We start from the raw sequence: 20,036 nt of genomic DNA on the forward strand, positions 1-20,036 counted from the left end.
CTGGTTTGCGCTTAGTGGGACTATAATTTGTTTTTCAACAGGACAATGACCCAACACACCTCCAGGCTGTGTAAGGGCTATTTCACTATTATTCTTCAATAAAAGAAAAACCTTTGAATGAGTAATGTCCAAACCTTTGAATGGTACTATATGTTCCTCATATGGATCGTGCTTTGTCACAATGCAGTCAGGAATTAGCACATTTTAATTACAGTAAATAAATAAAGTTATACAAAACTAAACACAACAATATCTGGATATGTTAACTTCTTTTAATGCTTTATTTGTAACGGTAATGTGTGTAACAACCCATACAGTTAACCCCAAATAGGCCAATTTACAAGATTTGTCTTAATACATACAATAATGCAATCTACACTTTTGAAGTACATGAATTTTACAGTACACTCATTTCTAAACTGAGACGCAGTCTCAAATTAAGCCACTAGATAAGTGTTTCCTGCCCAGTGCATTTATAATACACGCTTGAGTCCACTCAGTTGTGAACTGCATTACCCAGTATGCCTCAAAAGTTTCATGCCACAAGTAGTGGTCACTAACTAATTTCCAGCCGCAATATGGGCTCACAAGCTAGCCTCACAAAAAATGAAAACCTTTTCACTCCACTTCGATACAGCTATGACCAGAAGTGACTTTTTCGTAGCAGGTTAAGAGAACTGACGCAGGTTAGGATAATTAAGGTAGCATGTTAGGACACTGAGGTTAAGGGTAGGGGGGGAAAAAGTTAGCAAAAATGTTCTAAATCGGCTACGAAGAACAATACCGGTCGTAGCTGTATCAAAGTGGTATGAAAAGAGTGTCCCCAAACCTCACGAGGCAAAAGAGAACCGTGAGTGCAAAAATGTCTTAAAATGGGATGGGTGATGTTGTGCAAGAGAAATTTACTTTTTGTAGCAATTAAGGAGAAAACTAAGACTTAAAATCCTTGTCACTTTCAGTTGAACTCCTTTCACAATTTCTTTAGTAGGGCTTAAAACATCATTGGTAAACCTCAACTGTAGTTTTTTGGCAAATCTGAATGCTTCTTAAACAGATTCATCTTGGTGTTACATAGGACTCAACTTTTTTGGTGTACAAAGATAGCATAACAATAAGTTTAATATACAGACGCTGACCTAGATGACAACTGCAAATGACACACTGGAGTGGAGACATTTTGTGGCAAATTTACCTTTGACCACTAAGACAGAACCACCAGTCTGATCAATTGATTCAGGTGGCAATTTCAACTCCTTACATAAAGCTTTGATTCATCTTCCCCAAAGAGAGCCGATACTTGACTGCATACAATTCCCCTTTTACACAGACTAGTATAAACATGGGGTTAGCATTTGAGCTAGCATAATTTCAGCCATTTGATCGATGAATGTAATCTCAAAAAACATATAGTCAATGGTGGAGCAAAATTATTGTAGCACTGAAGGAAAAATGAATGATCTCTGAAAAGTATAAGTCTTGTGGGCTCCTATAGCAGTCCTTCCATTGCCTAATGTAAAAAGAGTCCCTTTCCTCCATTCCCCAGGCACCATGGCTTTAGAGACGCTACCTCGGCTACATGATCAATCTACACATTAGCCTGCCTGTCTTCAACTCAACAGGGCGTGCTAAAGACAGCATGTTCATGTGGAACACAGGAATGCATTTCAAATCAACAGCGTTTTCCTTTCACTAACTGAACACTTACAACAGGAACCCCTCAAAAAACCTCTCCATTGCATTATGTGAAATCTCACAAAACCAGACTAAAATAAACAATTTGCTCTGGGCAAGATGATATTTTCTGGACAGGGGAGGGTTAACTTAAGTATTAAAAATAGAGAATAACTTCCTTTAAAATAAAATAAAAAATAAATTTTATTGCACCAAATGTTCGATGGGAAGGGCAAGTAATGTAATATCCCCCCAAGGCAGGAATCAAATCCTTTTTTTTAAGGGATGGTGTAAGATTTATGTCCCTGCGTGCAGCTTGAAGTTAAAGATAGTTTCTCGAGCCATTGCAAAGTAGCGTTAGCATAATGACGAAGTCTAACAGAACAGCTAGCTCGTAAACTACCTTAAAACTGCACGCACACAAAATGGTAATTGCCAAAATCTCACACAATCTACTAATTTAGCCGGTCTCAGAAAATAAAGAAATAAGATGGTATTCCTATCAGGGGACAGTAAAGGGTCAACATTGAGCAAGGATATTTTGAAGCAATCCAACCTGGCAAAGACAGAACAAAACAATTAGAATCTTAAACTAAAAAATGTTATTTGAGTCAACAAAATTGGTTCAGAGGCAGAACACCCCCCCCCACCCCCCCGAAGTGATCTCGTCTAGACAATATTTTCAATGCATTTTTCCCACCCAAAGTCAACCTCTATAGTGGTTATGTAATGCACATTAGAAAACACTCATTACTTCTCATCTTCACAGCAAAGACTCTCTCCTGACTAGGAGCCAAAACCCTAATGTGGATTGACTTTTGTTGATGGACAAGCAAGAGTGAACACAAAGATTGAGTGTTTTAGACTTTAACCTAACCCTCACCCTTTAACTAATGTGCAAATTCTTAGTGGCTTTAGAGTCGGTGGTTAAACTGTGGAGACTACAAGCACTGTTGCCCAAATATGCTGGTCTAATCAGCATAAAACATGTCCATGGTGTAGTTTGTGTGAATTTGAGAGGGCAATGACAAGGGGGATACAACACCAGGGACACAGTGACTCTAGACTTCTTTACCATGACCCCGCTTTCTTAAAGACATTCCAAACAATAAGAATTAAAATCATGTCACAGGACATGGGAGGTCCAATCAGACTGAACCCCAAATCACATTGAGCGTCCTATTTCTTGCTACGCAGACGTTTGGACTGACGCAGGAGGTCTGAGCTCTTCCTGGTGCGTTTCAGGGGCGGGCTGCCCTCCGTCTCTACCGCTGCGGCCATGGCACTGGCTGCCGTGGTGATAGCAGCAGAAGACGTGGCGACGGCAGCTGAGCCTGTTGAGGAAGAAGCCGAGGAGGTGGAGGCTACGGCTGGCCTGCCCCCTCCCCCCACCGTACTGTCCATCAGTTCCCTGAGCTTGTGTTCCAGCTCAGCCAGCCGGGCATTCTGCTCACCGATAACCTGAGTCTGCTCCAGCAGCTTCTGCTCCTGGTCCTGCAGCTGCTTCTGCTGCTCCAGCTGCTTGACGCGCACCTCTTGCGTCTCCCGCCGCAGCGCAGTCATGGACACCCCATTCACCTTCACCTGCTGTTGCACCTTGGTCATCTCAGAGCGTGACGGCGTGTTCTTGGCCAACAAGGACATGGTGGTCAGGGAGGTAGAGGGGCCGGCCACTGAAGGTAGGCAGAGAGAATGATGATCTTAGGTACAATCTTAAAATGGGTAACCAAGCTAAACAATAAAGATATGAATAAAATTAACATGACTAAGTTACATGGGCATCTGTACATTACAGGACCTTTATTGGCCATAAAAGGTCAGTGTAGTTGTCCATTACCTGGGGCAGATCCGATAAGGCGCCCTGACAGGTCGGCCCCGGGAAGCCTCTTCTTCAAGATGGGGACAATCTTTTCATCAAAGTACTCCATGGCCATGGAAGAGATGTCCCGCAGCTCCTGCAGCACCTCGTGAGCTCGCTGGGGAGCGCGTGTAGAGTTCACATAGCGCAGCACACGGTAGATCTCATCAATCACCTTACGGAAAGACAGTCACATGCTGGGAACCTTATACAATTTATCCTAAGCCTCATTTGGCTTAGAATGTTAAGAATTTGTGTGTTATGTTGTTGAGGCCAAGACTTTGCAAGTTTGAGGAAGTAGCTAGTATCATCATATTGGGATGGAACTGGTCTTCTACTTAAAATTGAGATTCTGCTTTCATCATTTACCCAGACCAGATTATTTCCCTAAACTATCGTCAATCTAAGAGCAGGAGTGCCATCTTGTGGCCAAATAGAGCTAAAGCTTGTTGACAATTTTTTAAAATTAAGAATACCACAAAAATACCTGAAATTAACATTTATATGCCATAGTTGGCATATATTGTGCCAGATAGATAGTGACTGGTAGGTTACAGGAGTGTGTAACTAGGTACCTTGCCAGGGATGAAGCAGCAGAGATTTGAGTCCACATATTTCATGAAGGTCATGTTGAGTAGGGAGAGGCGCGTTTCTACGGCAGCCAGGATGTCAGCATGACGGGCCAGTGAGTGGTTCCTCCGCTCTGACTCCCGCCTGCCACAACACAAAACTCACTAAATATACACACTGGACCAGATAGAGACCTTCATGATCCAAGTAACATTTATGAGTCAATGATCACTTTCCAAGGATCATCCAACAGTGAAGATAATGAATGATTTGGAATAAAAGAATGAGGTGAAGCAATTCAACAAAAACATACAGTAAATGTGTTTTATAGCTTCGAGGCATGATGTAATCACTTCTGTAATACACTGGTGCCTCTGACAATGGGGTGAGTAGCACATTTAAATGGGCCGTTTGTCCCCATCACAAGGTGCACCTGTGTAATGATCATGCTGTTTAATCAGCTTCTTGATATGCAAGGTGGATGGATTCTCTTGGCTAAAGAGAAATGCTTCCTAACATGATATAAAAAAATGTGTGCACAAAATTAAAGAGAAATAAGCTTTATCCATATGGAACATTTCTGGGATTTTTTATATTTCAGCTCATGAACCACAGGACATGTTGAGTTTCTATTTTTGTTCAGTGTATTTATTATTTCATTACCCCAAAATAATCCACTTGTTACCAGGAGAGAAAAACATGGGCCTGGCTTAAAGTTACAGATTTCACATATGTGCTTTATACCAATCTGTGTTTCCTACAGAGGTCAAACCATTCAGCACTTCTGGTTTCATTGCCTCTACACAGTAGGCCTATTCAATGATTTGCTTCAGGACATAGGCCGAGTAATAAAAAACACCTGTATTCAAGTAGCATACTATATAATTCCCTCCCTCCAGTGGTGTTGATACTGACCTTGGCAGCTGGGCTTTGACCTGCCTCTGGCACAGGCTGTGGTAGCGCTCCACCTTGAGGAAGCCTTGGTTCAGCATGCGCTGACAGATCATGTCCATGCGCTTGCATACCTGGGAAAAGGACAGGGGCGGAAAGGTATGTTTGAATTAGTGGCTATTGGGACTCGTATTTTACAACACCTCCAACCTCTCCATGCATGACACTTACAGCCCGTGATGTTCAAACAAAGTGGCCAGATCAAAAGCGTGGAACTGAAAAATAGCATACTCCTCCACACAGATATAGCTCCAACATCCATCGAGTTCTCTGGTTTCCCTGGAAAATGTACCATTTTGATATCACATTGAAATTCCTTGAAAGTGACATCAAAATGTTAAATTGGTCTCTTGTACCACTTTATTTCAGATGCAAGTAAATTAAAGGAAATACTTGATTCACTCGGGATAGCAGAAATGCCAACTTCAAAATGTGTAGCTAACTAACGTTACAGTTACTGTGGTCATACAGAATACACTTTTCCAAAATCTAAAAACATACTAGTGCTAACTAGGTAACGTTAACACATTTAGCAAGATATAAAACAAATACCAATACAGTTCATTAGACAGACAATATTATACCCATGTTAATATACATTTGGCAAGTTTGCCACGAGTTCCATCCAGGAGACCCCTACTAGCGCGCTATAGCAACCTGAAATGGAACAGGTGTGTTGTTGACAAAGCTGGTGCAAATAAACTTAGCTTAGCACGTTCGGCACCATATTATTATTCAGAGTGGGGAAGATAATCAATTTTGTTCAAACATATAAGCAGTGAATCAATGCATTTTACGACTTTACGACTAGGGAAGGAACTTATTAGCCATCTAATAACCTCACTTGCTACTCACACTAGCTACATAACGATAGCCGATAACGTCTCTGACATAGCTAGCAACAACTAGATTAGCCAGACGCCGCATTGCCATTTGCTTCGTGGTTTGTTTTTGTTCCCTCTCACCAAGCGTATGAGGCTGATTTCGTCGTAAGACAGGAAATTGAAAACCATCTCAATCGCCACAATGGGAAGTCCTAATAGCGGGTTGTTCTGGTGTGGTTGATCCGGAGGTGGTGTAGACAATCTCGGTAACACCGAGTCGCAATCCAGGGCTTCAAAACCTCGCTCTACTCCTTCTACAACGGCAGCCATCTTAATTTGCTACGGATAGGGGAAATGACGTTTCATAGGGAACGTTCTCTCTGAACTGTGCTCGAAGAAAGTCTTGCAATATTGTACACAACCATTTCAATTCACTTGAGCAAAGAAAACAAGAGCAGTCTATGTCGCTGCTGTCGTCCGTGTAAGGAGCTGTGTCCAGCGCTAGGCCTGGTTTCCCAAAGGCATGTTAAGGCTAAATACATCGTTACATTGTTTCCCAAAACCATCTTTAACGTTGCACTTGAAAAAGCTTGTAAAAATGCAACGATGCACACCTGCAACAGCGTCGTTCGATGCTTTTTTGACCACTTAATACACAGATTTCCACTAAACATGGAATCACGTGCTTTATCCCCCTCTCTGTGACCGCTAAATAACAAAGTTGAGTACAAAATAATAAGTTGCCAATGTCTTTCAATTGATACAAACCAGCGACGTATAAAAAAAGCTTCAAATTAAAACCAAGATGACTGCATTAAAATACAAATACAGTAGGCTATATGCCTATTCAATAGCATTGAAATATATTTAACGTTCAATCAACTTATTTTGCTACGATCAGTAGGCTAATTTGTCTCAATACATTTCATATGTAGCCTAACATCGTTTGACCTTCCATATACAAAGACGCCCATTTCTTTGCATAACAAGCGAATGATAGACGCTTCAAATGAAAACCTAGATAACTATTACAAGATAAATACTGTATAGGTCACATGTGCCTATATATTTGAATTATGGTGAACAAAAATTAATGTGATTTCAATAGTTGTATTTAGCTATGTGTGCGCAGTGTAATTTGCCTCAATGTATTTCATGTGCGCGCAATGTGCCAAATCTTTAGTGCTTTATTATAGGGTTCGCATTAGAATAAGCCGCCTCAATATTTTTGACAGGGAGAACGCTGATCTGAAAGCAGTGCATAATTTATTTCGATCAGTAACGACGCACTTAGCGAAGTTCTCTCGTAGTGTTTTGGGAAACGCATGTTACATCGCTATCGGGAAACTGGGCCCAATGCATACCCTATCTTGTTTCAAGACACCATCAAACAATGTACACACTGGAATAGGACTGATGGAAATACAGACTTTGCAACATCATCTAGAGTACAATGTAATATGCTTTACTTCTGTCGCACAAGTCTACACAGTACACAAAACATAACTGTACCTTGCTGTGTACTATATGCTTAGGAGTTACCACCCTCTTCATTCAGTAAATACTAAAAACAAATGATCTTGTAATGGTTTTACCTAAAAGGATGGAATTCAGGCACAACTCTACAAATGGGCTAATGACATGAGCCTTAAGGATTTGCAAGTGACATAAACATTCATCAGCATACAAAATATAGTACATAAGTGGCACAACCCTTATTGGGGATGACAAACCGTTTCATGCTGGGTACATATTTTGACAAAGGAATTCAAACTCAAGTTAATCTAGGATGGTAATAAAAAACAAAGCATCCTCAGCATTTCTACAGGGTGCTTTTATTCCAACTGGTATTGTCCAAAGCAGGGATGGGCAACTTCAGACCTCGGGGGCAGAGTGGTGTCCCACTTTTCTCCCCTATCCCTTGCAAACACAGCTGATTAAACTAATTGCATTCTGAACTGAATATCATTAATTTTTTGGAGACAGGCGTTAGATGGGAGAATAAAGTATGACACCAATCAGGCCTCAAGGACTGAAGTTGCCCATTCCTGGTCCAAAGCATGTTGCACACAGACTCAACACATACAGTGGGGCAAAAAAATATTTAGTCAGCCACCAACTGTGCAGGTTCTCTAACTTAAAAAGATGAGAGAGGCCTGTAATTTTCATCATAGGTACACTTCAACTATGACAGACAAAATGAGAAAAAAAAATCCAGAAAATCACATTGTAGGATTTTTAATGAATTTATTTGCAAATTATGTTGGAAAATAAGTATTTGGTCAATAACAAAAGTTGATCAATACTTTGTTATATACCCTTTGTTGGCAATGACAGAGGTCAAACGTTTACTGTAAGTCTTCACAAGGTTTTCACACACTGTTGCTGGTATTTTGGCCCATTCCTCCATGCAGATCTCCTCTAGAGCAGGGATGTTTTGGGGCTGTTGCTGGGCAACACAGACTTTCAACTCCCTCCAAATATTTTCTATGGGGTTGAGATCTGGAGACTGGCTAGGCCACTCCAGGACCTTGAAATGCTTCTTACGAAGTCACTCCTTCGTTGCCCGGGCGGTGTGTTTGGGATCATTGTCATGCTGAAAGACCCAGCCACATTTCATCTTCAATGCCCTTGCTGATGGAAGGAGGTTTTCACTCAAAATCTCACGATACATGGCCCCATTCATTCTTTCCTTTACACGGATCAGTCGTCCTGGTCCCTTTGCAGAAAAAACATCCCCAAAGCATGATGTTTCCACCCCCATGCTTCACAGTAGGTATGGTGTTCTTTGGATTCAACTCAGCATTCTTTGTCCTCCAAACACGACGAGTTGAGTTTTTACCAAAAAGTTATATTTTGGTTTCATCTGACCATATGACATTCTCCCAATCTTCTTCTGGATCATCCAAATGATCTCTAGCAAACTTCAGATGGGCCTGTACATGTACTGGCTTAAGCAGGGGGACACGTCTGGCACTGCAGGATTTGAGTCCCTGGCAGCATAGTGTGTTACTGATGGTAGGCTTTGTTACTTTGGTCCCAGTTCTCTGCAGGTCATTCACTAAGGTCCCCCCGTGTGGTTCTGGGATTTTTGCTCACCGTTCTTGTGATCATTTTGACCCCACGGGGTGAGATCTTGCGTGGAGCGTTGTATGTCTTCCACACCTAAACCCATTGGGGAGGGTCTGGGTGGGCGTCTGTCCACGGTGGCGGCTCTGGCGCGGGCAACACAGACTTTCAACTCCCACCATAGTCTTAGTCCACTTTTGTGGCATCCTAGGAACGGTGACCCTCGCCGCCGACCTAGGATTGGCAACTCTACTAAATGACCCCACTGGACTGAGGGGCACCTCCGGACTGAGGGGCAGCTCGGTACTGAGGGGCAGCTCCAGACTATGGGGCAGCTCCGGACTGAAGGGCACCTCCGGACTGGCTGACGACTCTGGCGGATCCTGGCTGACTGGCGGCTCTGGTGGATCCTGGCTGACTGGTGGATCCTGGCTGACTGGCGGATCCTGGCTGAATGGCGGCTCTGGCGGATCCTGGCAGACTGGCGGCTCCTTGCAGACTGGCGGCTCTGGACAGGCGGGAGACTCTAGCAGCTCTGGACAGGCGGAAGACTCTAGCAGCTCTGGACAGGCGGGAGACTCTAGCAGCTCTGGACAGGCGGGAGACTCTAGCAGCTCTGGACAGGCGGGAGACTCTAGCAGCTCTGGACAGGCGGGAGACTCTAGCAGCCCTGGACAGGCGGGAGACTCTAGCAGCCCTGGACAGGCGGGAGACTCTAGCAGCCCTGGACAGGCGGGAGACTCTAGCAGCCCTGGACAGGCGGGAGACTCTAGCGGCTCTGGACAGGCGGAAGACTTTAGCGGCTCTGGACAGGCGGGAGACTCTAGCGGTGCTGGAGAGGAGGGAGGCTCTAGCGGCGCTGGACAGGCGAGGCGCACTGTAGGCCTGGTGCGTGGTGCCGGCGCTGGTGGTACTGGGCCTCAGGGCGAGTGCGGGGAGGAGGAACAGGGAGTACTGGGTTCTGGACACGCACAGGAAGCCTGGTGCCGGGGGCTGCCACTGGAGGGCTGGTGCGTGTAGGTGGCACTGGATAGACCGGACCGTGCAGGCGCACTGGAGCTCTTGAACACCGAGCCTACCCAACCTTACCTGGTTGAATGCTCTCGGTCGCCCTGTCAGTGCGGTGAGGTGGAATAGCCCGCACTGGGCTGTGCAGGCGAACCGGGGACACCATGCGTAAGGCTGGTGCCATGTACGACGGCCCAAGGAGACGCACTGGAGACCAGATGCGTAGAGCCGGCTTCATGGCACCTGGCTCGATGCCCACTCTAGCCCGGCCGATACGAGGAGCTGGTAAGTACCGCACCGGGCTATGCACCCGCACTGGGGACACCGTGCGCTCCACAGCATAACACGGTGCCTGCCCGGTCCCTCTCGCTCTCCGGTAAGCACAGGAAGTTGGCGCAGGTCTCCTACCTGGCTTCGCCATACTTCCTGTGTGCCCCCCCCGATACATTTTTGGGGCTGACACTCGGGCTTCCAGCCCTGCTTCGGTGCTGCCTCTTCAAACCACCGTCTCTCCGCTTTGGCTGCCTCCAGCTCTGCCTTGGGACGGCGATGTTCCTCCGGCTGCGTCCAGGGTCCATCACCGTCCAACTCGTCCTCCCATGTCCATTCCTCCTTGCACTGCTCCTGCTGCTGCTTCTCCTGCTGCACCTTGGGGCGGCGACACTCCCCTGGGTTTGCCCAGGGTCCTCTCCCGTCGAGGATTTCCTCCCACGTCCAAGAGTCTTGACATCGCTGCTCCTCCTGCCGCTGCCTGTCACCACGCTGCTTGGTCCTGTTTTGGTGGGTGATTCTGTCACGGCTGATTTCCTCCTCTTCCTCTGAAGAGGTGAAACAAGGATCGGACCAATACGCAGCGTGGTAGGTGTCCATGGTTTTTAATACGAAAAACTCAACATGAACACAAATACAAAAAACAATAAAAGTGAACTAACCGAAACAGTCCCGTGTGGCACAAACACTGACACAGGAAACAATCACCCACAAAATACCCAAAGAATATGGCTTGAATATGGTTCCCAATCAGAGACAACGATAGACAGCTGCCTCTAATTGAGAACCAATCTAGGCAACCATAGACAACCATAGACATACAATTTACCTAAACAGGAAACAGCGCCATAAACATACAAACCCCTAGACCAGACAAAACACATAAAACCCCCATGTCACACCCTGACCTAACCAAAATAATAAAGAAAACAAAGATAACTAAGGCCAGGGCGTGACAGACGAGGAGTAGTAGGAAGGATCGGAGGACCAATGCGCAGCATGTGTTCATGATTCTTTTAATAGAACACTGAAAAATACAAAATAACAACGTGAAATAACAACAAAAAAAACAGTTCCGTGCGGAAGACACAGAAAATAATCACCCACACAGGGAAAAGGCTACCTAAGTATGATTCTCAATCAGAGACAACTAACGACACCTGCCTCTGATTGAGAACCAGGCCAAACACAAAAACACCACATAGAAAAAGGAACATAGACAACCCACCCAACTCACTCCCTGACCATACTAAAACAAAGACATAACAAAAGAACTAAGGTCAGAACGTGACACTGAGGAAAAATCAAAGACATTACAGGTTAAAGGGGCACCTCTGCACAGACTAGAAAATGTTTAATTATTCACTTTAATGAGAATATGTATACAATGTCAGATTTATTGTGATATTTTCAGGCAAAAATTCTTGATTTTGCTGAGGCAATTCTTACATTTTTCATGGCTATATGCAATATTTTTCCCCAATTTGTGGCGTAAATGCAGTCACGAGTTAAAAAGTTGGTTGACGTTTGGCTTGATTGAACATATTACACAGTAAATGTGCGGTGATTGTTTGAAATTGCTCTCTTTTTGTTCTGCGGTGAGGGGTCTGTTTTATGCAAAAATATTGCATTGATTTGACTGTTTTATTTGTAAATAGTGTGGTGATCGGTCTAGCCCTCTCATAATATGCAGGGAATTATTGATGTAGCAAAAAATGTGGTTGCAGATTTGCGGAATCCTGGATGGACTGTTTAATGTCAAATCAAATCAAAGTTTATTTGTGATGTGCTCTGGATACAACAGGTGTAGACCTTAGTGAAATTTTTAATTTCAGCTAATATTACTCTATCCCGAATTTCATCCACGTTTCTCATGGTCTCTGCCATTTTACCAATGTTTTCATAGAAGCCACAAGCTTCGGGTTTATTCTCCTTAGTTGGGGTTTTACCACAGACTACATCTAAAAGTTTTATTAACATAAATAATACGTGTTAGATCCCTACACAGGCTCAGGAGCCTGTTCCAGCCATTACAATGAGCCCGTCCTCCTATAGCTCCTCCGCTCCACAAACTCTGGGTCATGATCCCCACCACAATTGCAACATGGCAAATAATTTTTCTTTAATGAATCCAACGCGAAGGATATACTGCTTTGTCAAGACAAGGCCCAAATTCCAGTCATCAACCTGAAGAAAAGATGGACAAAAAGGGGGAGGAGGGCGGGGTGCCTTGTAAGAATTCGCCAACGAGTAGGTAACCTCCACTACCCTCCGTATTATTGGCCAACGTGCAATCATTGGAAAACAAACAGGACTATTTACGATTAAGACAACAGGACATTTAAAACTGTAATATCTTATGTTTCAGAGATGTGGCTGAACAACGACACGGATAATATAGAGCTGGCTGGCTTCTCCGTGCATCGGCAGGACAGAGCAGCTACGTCTGGTAAGATGAGGGGCGGGGGTGTGTGTCTGTTTGTCAATAACTGCTGATGTCTAATATTATAGCAGTCTCATGATATTGCTCGCCTGAGGTAGAATACCTCATGATAAGCTGTAGACCACACAATCTACCAAGAGAGTTTTAATCTATATTATTCGTAGCCTTCTATCTACCACCACAAACCGATGCTGGCAGTAAGAACGCACTTAACAATCTGTATAAGGCCATAAGCAAGCAAGAAAATGCTCACCCAGAAGCGGGGCTCGTATTTGCCGGGGACTTTAATGCAAGCAAACGTAAATCCATTTGACCTAATTTCTACAAGCATGTCACATGTGCAACCAGAGGAAAAAACTCTAGACCACATTTACTCCACACACAGAGACGCATACAAAGTTCTCCCTCGCCATCCATTTGGTAAATCTGACCATAATTCTATCCTCCTGATTCCTGCTTACAAGCAAAAACTAAAGCAGGAAGTACCAGTGACTCGCTCAATATGGAAGTGGTCCGATGATGCGAATGCTAGGACTTTTTTGCTAGCACAGACTGGAATATGTTCCGGGATTCAGGCCAACATTCACAAAGCCGCGTGGCCAGACGGATTACCAGGACGTGCACTCAAAGCATGCGAGGACCAACTGGCAAGTGTCTTCACTGACATTTTCAACCTCTCCCTGACCGAGTCTGTAATACCTACATATTTCAAACAGACCACCATAGTTCCTGTGCCCAACAAAGCGAAGGTAACCTGCATAAATGATTCCCGACCGTAGCGCTCACGTCGGTAGCCATGAAGTGCTTTGAAAGGCTGGTCAATGCTCACATAAACACCATAATGCTGGAAACCCTAGACCCACTCCAATTCGCATAGCGCCCTAACAGATCCACAGATTATGCCATCTCAATCGCACTCCACACTGCCTTTTCCCACCTGGACAAAAATAACACTTACGTGAGAATGCTGTTCATTGACTACAGCTCAGCGTTCAACACCATAGTGCCCGCAAAGCTCATCACTAAGCTAAGGACCCTGGGTCTAAACCCCTCCCTCTGCAACTGGATCCTGGACTTCCTGACAGGCCGCCCCCAGGTGGTAAGGGTAGGCAACAACACATTACTGAGGATAATAGCAGACAATATTGCCACTGATATTTGCCACATATTCAATTTAAGTCTACTAGAGAGCGTGTGCCCTCAGGCCAGGAGGAAAGCTAAAGTCATTCCACTACCCAAGAATAGTAAAGTCCCCTTTACTGGCTCAAATAGCCAACCTCAAATAGCCAGCTTGTTACCAACCCTTAGTAACTTCTGGAAAAAATTGTGTTTGACCAGATGCAATGCTATTTTACAGTAAACAAATTTACGACAGAATTTCAGCATGCGGGGCGGCAGGGTAGCCTAGTGGTTAGAGCGTTGGACTAGTAACCGAAAGGTTGCAAGTTCATATCCCCGAGCTGACAAGGTACAAATCTGTCGTTCTGCCCCTGAACTGGCAGTTAACCCACTGTTCCTATGTCGTCATTGAAAATAAGAATTTGTTCTTAACTGACTTGCCTAGTTTAATAAAGATAAAAAAAAATGCTTATAGGGAAGGACACTCAACAAGCACAGCACTTACATAATTGACTGAGAGAAATTAATGATAAAATGATTCTGGGGGCTATCTTGTTAGACTTCAGTACAGCTTTTGACATTATTGATCATAGTCTGCTAGGAAAACCTATGTGTTATGGCATTTGTCACGAGTCCGACCGAGGGTGGTTTCCCTTCCCGGGCGGGTGGCGCTCGGCGGTCGTCGTCACCGGCCTATTAGCTGCCACTGATTGTCTTTCCTCCCCCTCCTTGTATGTTTATTGGTAGCACCTGTTGGTGAATGATTAGTTTGTCTTTATTAGACAGCCGGCCCGCCTGGTTGTTGTGCGGGACTAATGATTGTAACCTTCGGCTCTAATGTAGAGAAACGTGTTTGTTCCTGGTCGTGAAATTTCAGTTGAACCTTTCTCATTCCCCGTGTTTGGGGCCGTTATTACTGTGGTGCGTTGGTGCATTAAAAGAGCACAGCCTTGCACTCTCTGTCTCCTGCGTCTGACTCCACACCCACGACACCCGGAGCATTACAGCTTTACTCTCCCTGCCATAATGTGGATAAAGAGTTACTTGTCTAACAGAACACAGAGGGTGTTCTTTAATGTAAGCCTATCAAATATAATCCAGTTAGAATCAGGAATTCCCCAGGGTAGCTGTTAAGGCCCCTTGCTTTTTTCAATTTTTACTAATGACAGGCCACAGACTTTGAGTAAAGCCAGAGTTTCTATGTATGCGGATGACTCAACACTATACACGTTAGCTACTACAGCGACTGAAATGACTTCAACACTCACCCACTCTGAAACTGCAGTTAGTTTCAGAGTGGGTGGCAAGGAATAAGTTAGCCCTAAATATTTCTAAAACTAAAAGCATTGTATTTGGAATAAAACACTCACTAAACCCTAAACCTCAACTAAATCCTGTAATAAATCATGTGGAAATTGAGCAAGTTGAGATGACTAAATTGCTTGGAGTAACACTAGATTGTAAACTGTCATGGTCAAAACATATTGATGCAGTAGTAGCTAAGATGGGGAGAAGTCTGTCTATAATAAAGCGATGCTCTGCCTTCTTAACAACACTGTCAACAAGGCAGGTCCTACAGGCCCTAGTTTTGTCGCACATTGACTACTGTTTAGTCGTGTGGTCAGGTGCCAAAAGAAAATTGCAATTGGCTCAGAACAGGGAGCACGGCTGGCCTTTGGATGTACACAGAGAGCTAATATTAATAATATCCATGTCAATCTCTCCTGGCTGAAAGTGGAGGTGAGATTGACTTCATCGCTACTTTTAATTATGAGAGGTATTGACATGTTGAATGCACCGAGCTGTCTGTCTAAACTACTGGAACACAGCTCGGACACCCATGCATACCCCACAAGATATGCCACAAGAGGTCTCTTCACTGTCCCCAAGTCCAGAACAGACTATGGGAGACACACAGCACTACATAGAGCCATGACTACATGGAACTCTATTCCACATCAAGTAACTGACGCAAGCAGTAAAATTAGATTTAAAAACACATTAAAAACACCTTATGGAAGAGCGGGGACTGTGAAGCAACACAAACATTGGCACAGACACATGCATATACACACACACACACACACACACACACACACACACACACACACACACACACACACACACACACACACACACACACACACACACACACACACACACACAGTAGCACATGCACTATACATACCGTTAGGTAAATAACCCACGGACACTAGAGAAGCTTTAACCAAGCTTATTCTTCCCAAAGGTTCTGTACAGCTGAAATCAGACAGCAAAACATTTCAGACATCACAGTTTATATACATGTACATCCCACTTAAGACACTCCTCTTTCTCTCCAATCTTTACATTTTATGGTTCTACAGAAAGCTAACAAAGAGGGTGACAGGATTCCAAACATTTATTACCCTCTTAAGAGAATCTGTCCTCATCTCTTGACCTCAACCCCTCTACACAGATGTCCATCTGTCTTCCCTATATCAACGCATCGCTTTCCTCTCCTCCATCAAACACATTCCAAAGCCTTCTGGCTTTTTACAGAGAACCCTTAACTTCTAACATAACACCCAGTCTCTTTCATTTCCTATCATTAATTTAATATCTCAATGTTCAATGTTTAGCCAATTCCAACAATTCCAACACATGGATTTAATACTGTAAATATGTGGTAGTGGTGAAGTAGGGGCCTGAGGGCACACAGTATGTTGTAATGTTTTAAAATTGTATGAACTGCCTTAATTTTGCTGGACCCCAGGAAGAGTAGCCGCTGCTTTTGCAGCAGCTAATGGGGATCCATAATAAATTCAAATACAAATATATCTGCCACGCTTATCCTTATCAACACTAGGGCCCCTCAGGGGTGCGTGCTTAGTCTACTCCTGTACTCCCTGTTCATCCACGACTGCCTGGCCACGCACGACTACAACACCATCATTAAGTTTGCTGACAACACAACTAACTAACAACAATGATACATTCTATAGGGAGGAGGTCAAAGACCTGGCCGTGTGGTGCCAGGACAACAACCTCTCCCTCAACGTGAGCAAGACAAAGGTGCTGATCATGGACTATAGGAAAAGGAGGGCCGAACAGGCCCCCATTAACATCGACAGGGCTGAAGTGGAGCTGGTCGAGAGTTTCAAGTACTTTGGTGTCCACATCATCAACGAACTATCATGGTCCAAACACACCAAGACAGTTGTGAAGAGGGCACGAAAACACCTTTCTCCCTCAGGAATTTGAAAAGATTTGGCATGGGTCCCCAGATCCTTAAAAAGTTCTACAGCTGCACCATCGAGAGCATCCTGACCGATTGCATCACCACCTGGTATGGCAACTGCTCGGCATCTGAACATAAGGCGCTACAGAGGGTACTGCATGCGGCCCAGTACATCACTTGGGCCAAGCTTGCTGATATACCAGGCGGTGTCAGAGGAAGGCCCAAAAATGGTCAAAGACTCCAGTCTCCCAAGTCATAGACTGTTCTTTCTGCTACCACACAGCAAGCTGTAACGGAGCACCAAGTCTAGGACCAATAGACTCCTTAACAGCTTCTACACCAAAGCCATAAGACTGCTGAACAATTCATCAACTGGGCACCCCCGTCTGTTTTTACACTGCTGCTACACGCTGTTTATTATCTATGCATAGTCACTTTACAAATGACCTCGACTAACCTGTACCTCTGCACATTGACTCGGGTACCGGTACCCCCTGTATGTAGCCTCGTTATTGTTATGCCATTTTATTGTGTTACTTCTTGATTTTATAATTTAAAAAAAACTTTAGTTTATTTAGAAAATATTTCTTAGCTCTATTTCTTGAACTGCATTATTGGTTAAAGGCTTGTAAGTAAGCATTTCACGATAAGGTCTACACCGAAGACGTGGATGTTGATTATGGCAGCCCAGCACCTCTCTGATTCAGAGGGGTTGGGTTAAATGTGGAAGACACATTTCAGTTGAACGCATTCATTTGCACAACTGACTAGATATCCCCCTTTCCCTTTCCTTACCTGTTGTATTCGGCGCATGTGACAAATAGCATTTGATTTGGATTGATAATTGGACTCATTCTGTCATTTCTTGAATTCTTCTTTAGATTTTTGATTGTATATATATATAAAAAATCCTTTATTTAACTAGGCAAGTCAGTTAAGAACAAATTCTATTTACATTGACGGCCTACCGCGGAACAATTGTGCGCCGCCCTATGGAACTCCCAATCACAGCTGGATGTGGATATCATGGATTTGAACCAGGGACTGTAGTGACACCTCTTGCACTGAGATGCAGTGCCTTAGACCACTGCGCCACTCGGAAGCCTAAAACTCTTTGTATTGAATTTATGAAAATTTCTACTGCACTGTTAGAGCTGGTAACATAAGCATTTCGCTGCACCTGCTATAACACCTGCAAATCTGTGTACGCTGTAATGAATACTCAAGAAGAAAAAGGTGTAGATTCACACGCGGAGCGTGACAGGTGTTAATTTCAACTTCGCAGAATGCAGGAATCGTGGTCACAGGCAGGGAATGGTCATACACAGGTAGGCAAACAGGCAGGTGAATCAAAACTAGGACTGAAGGCTATAATTGGTTCTCACAAACGAGCTAGGAAAAGGCTTAGTGGAGTCAAAACGAACAATACCTCACAAAGGCACAAACAGAATGAACTGAACTAAATAAGGAGCTGATGAGACCAGGAGAGTAACTAACACAGGTGAAATCAATGAACAAAAATGAAAGACAGGGCTACGTTCAAGAACACAAAGAAACAGGGCTACGTTCAAGAATACAACAAAACAGAACACAAGGTTGACTAAGAAAATAAATACAGAACCTTACATACGTGACCAATGAACTTTGATTTGATTTGACCAAGTATGATTGGATGTGGAGTGTGTGATGGTGTGTTGTGTGTGTCAGCTGGGTGATTCCATGCCAGCGGAGCAGAACAGATCTGTGGTATCTCAGATTTTTCTGGCTATTCTCACATAGAAACTTCATTGTAAGGAAGGATGTTTGACAGGATTTAAAAATTTGTATCACAAACCACTTTTGAGAAAATCATTATGAAAGTTGGTCCGAGCCTTCCTCACGATCCAAGCCAGCCGCATACCACCCTGCATCCCACTGATGGCTTGCTTCTGAAGCTAAGCAGGATTGGTCCTGTTTGGTCCCTGGATGGGAGACTAGATGCTGCTGGAAGTGGTATTGGAGGGCCCCAGGGCAGTGATTGGGGATGTTGCCCTGTGTAGGGTGACCTCTTTTGGATGGGACGTTAAACGGGTGTCCTGACTCTGTGTGTTCACTAAAAGATCCCATGGCACTTATCGTAAGAGTAGGGGTATTAACCCTGGTGTCCTGGCTAAATTTCCCAATCTGGCCCTCATGCCATCATGGTCACCTAATCATCCCCAGTTTACAATTGGCTAATTTCCTCTCCCCTGTAATTATTCCCCAGGTTGTTGCTGTTAATGGGAATGTGTTCTCAGTCAATTTACCTGGTAAAAAAAACATACATCCTCTCATGGCAGCAGAAACAATGTGTCTTCCCCAGTAAAATATTTCTAATGCAGATCATTAACCTGGAGTACAGGTACAGAAAACACACACTCACACAAATTATAAACAACGTGTAAGTACATCAAAGCTGGGACAGAGAGATTGAAAAACAGCTCTATCTCAAGGCCATCAGACTGCTAAACAGCAATCACTAACTCAGAGAGGCTGTTGCCTACATTGAGACCCAATCACTGGCCACTTTAATAAGTGGATCACTAGTCACTTTAATAATGTTTACATATCTTACGTTATTCATATCATATGTATATACTGTATTTTATACCATCTATTGCACCTTGCCTATGCTGCTCGGCCATCTTTCATCCATATATTTATATGTACATATTCTCATTCACACCTTTATATTTGTGTGTGTTAGGTAGTTGTTGGGGAATTGTTAGATTACTTGTTAGATATTACTGCACTGTCAGAACTAGAAACAGAAGCATTTCGCTACTCTCGCATTAACATCTGATAACCATGTGTATGTGACCAACAACATTTTATTTAATTTGATTTGACACAAACACACACCTCCTTTCCCCCTACATTCCTCCGTCCTGTCATCTGATGACCTTAGCTGTGATGTACTGCCTGTTACATCACTCTCTTTCTTTCTTTGCCTTCCTTTGTTAATCCATCTTTATCCTATCTCCATTTCCATCCCTTATTTTTCTAACCCGTATT

At 43.9% G+C, this 20,036-nt stretch overlaps 1 protein-coding gene across 4 annotated transcripts; it reads right to left on the reverse strand.

Moving 5' to 3' along the window:
* Positions 1–252: 252 nt before the first annotated feature.
* LOC110528384 (F-box only protein 28) lies at positions 253–6,740 on the reverse strand. Of its 4 annotated transcripts, none has more exons than XM_036984154.1 (5): positions 6,489–6,740; positions 5,015–5,124; positions 4,105–4,243; positions 3,509–3,704; positions 253–3,344 (listed from the first exon to the last, which is right to left on the reverse strand). In XM_036984154.1, the coding sequence occupies exons 1-5, from the start codon at positions 6,546–6,548 to the stop codon at positions 2,851–2,853; spliced, it is 999 nt and encodes a 332-aa protein (XP_036840049.1). In that variant the 5' UTR covers positions 6,549–6,740; the 3' UTR covers positions 253–2,850. The 4 variants fall into 4 exon arrangements, with proteins under 4 accessions (XP_036840049.1, XP_036840036.1, XP_036840043.1 ...); XM_036984141.1 differs by lacking the exon at positions 6,489–6,740 and adding an exon at positions 6,016–6,409; XM_036984148.1 differs by lacking the exon at positions 6,489–6,740 and adding an exon at positions 5,906–5,992.
* Positions 6,741–20,036: the final 13,296 nt, after the last annotated feature.

The sequence above is a fragment of the Oncorhynchus mykiss genome, chromosome 1 (assembly GCF_013265735.2).
Source record: "Oncorhynchus mykiss isolate Arlee chromosome 1, USDA_OmykA_1.1, whole genome shotgun sequence".
Taxonomy (NCBI): Eukaryota; Metazoa; Chordata; class Actinopteri; order Salmoniformes; family Salmonidae; genus Oncorhynchus; species Oncorhynchus mykiss.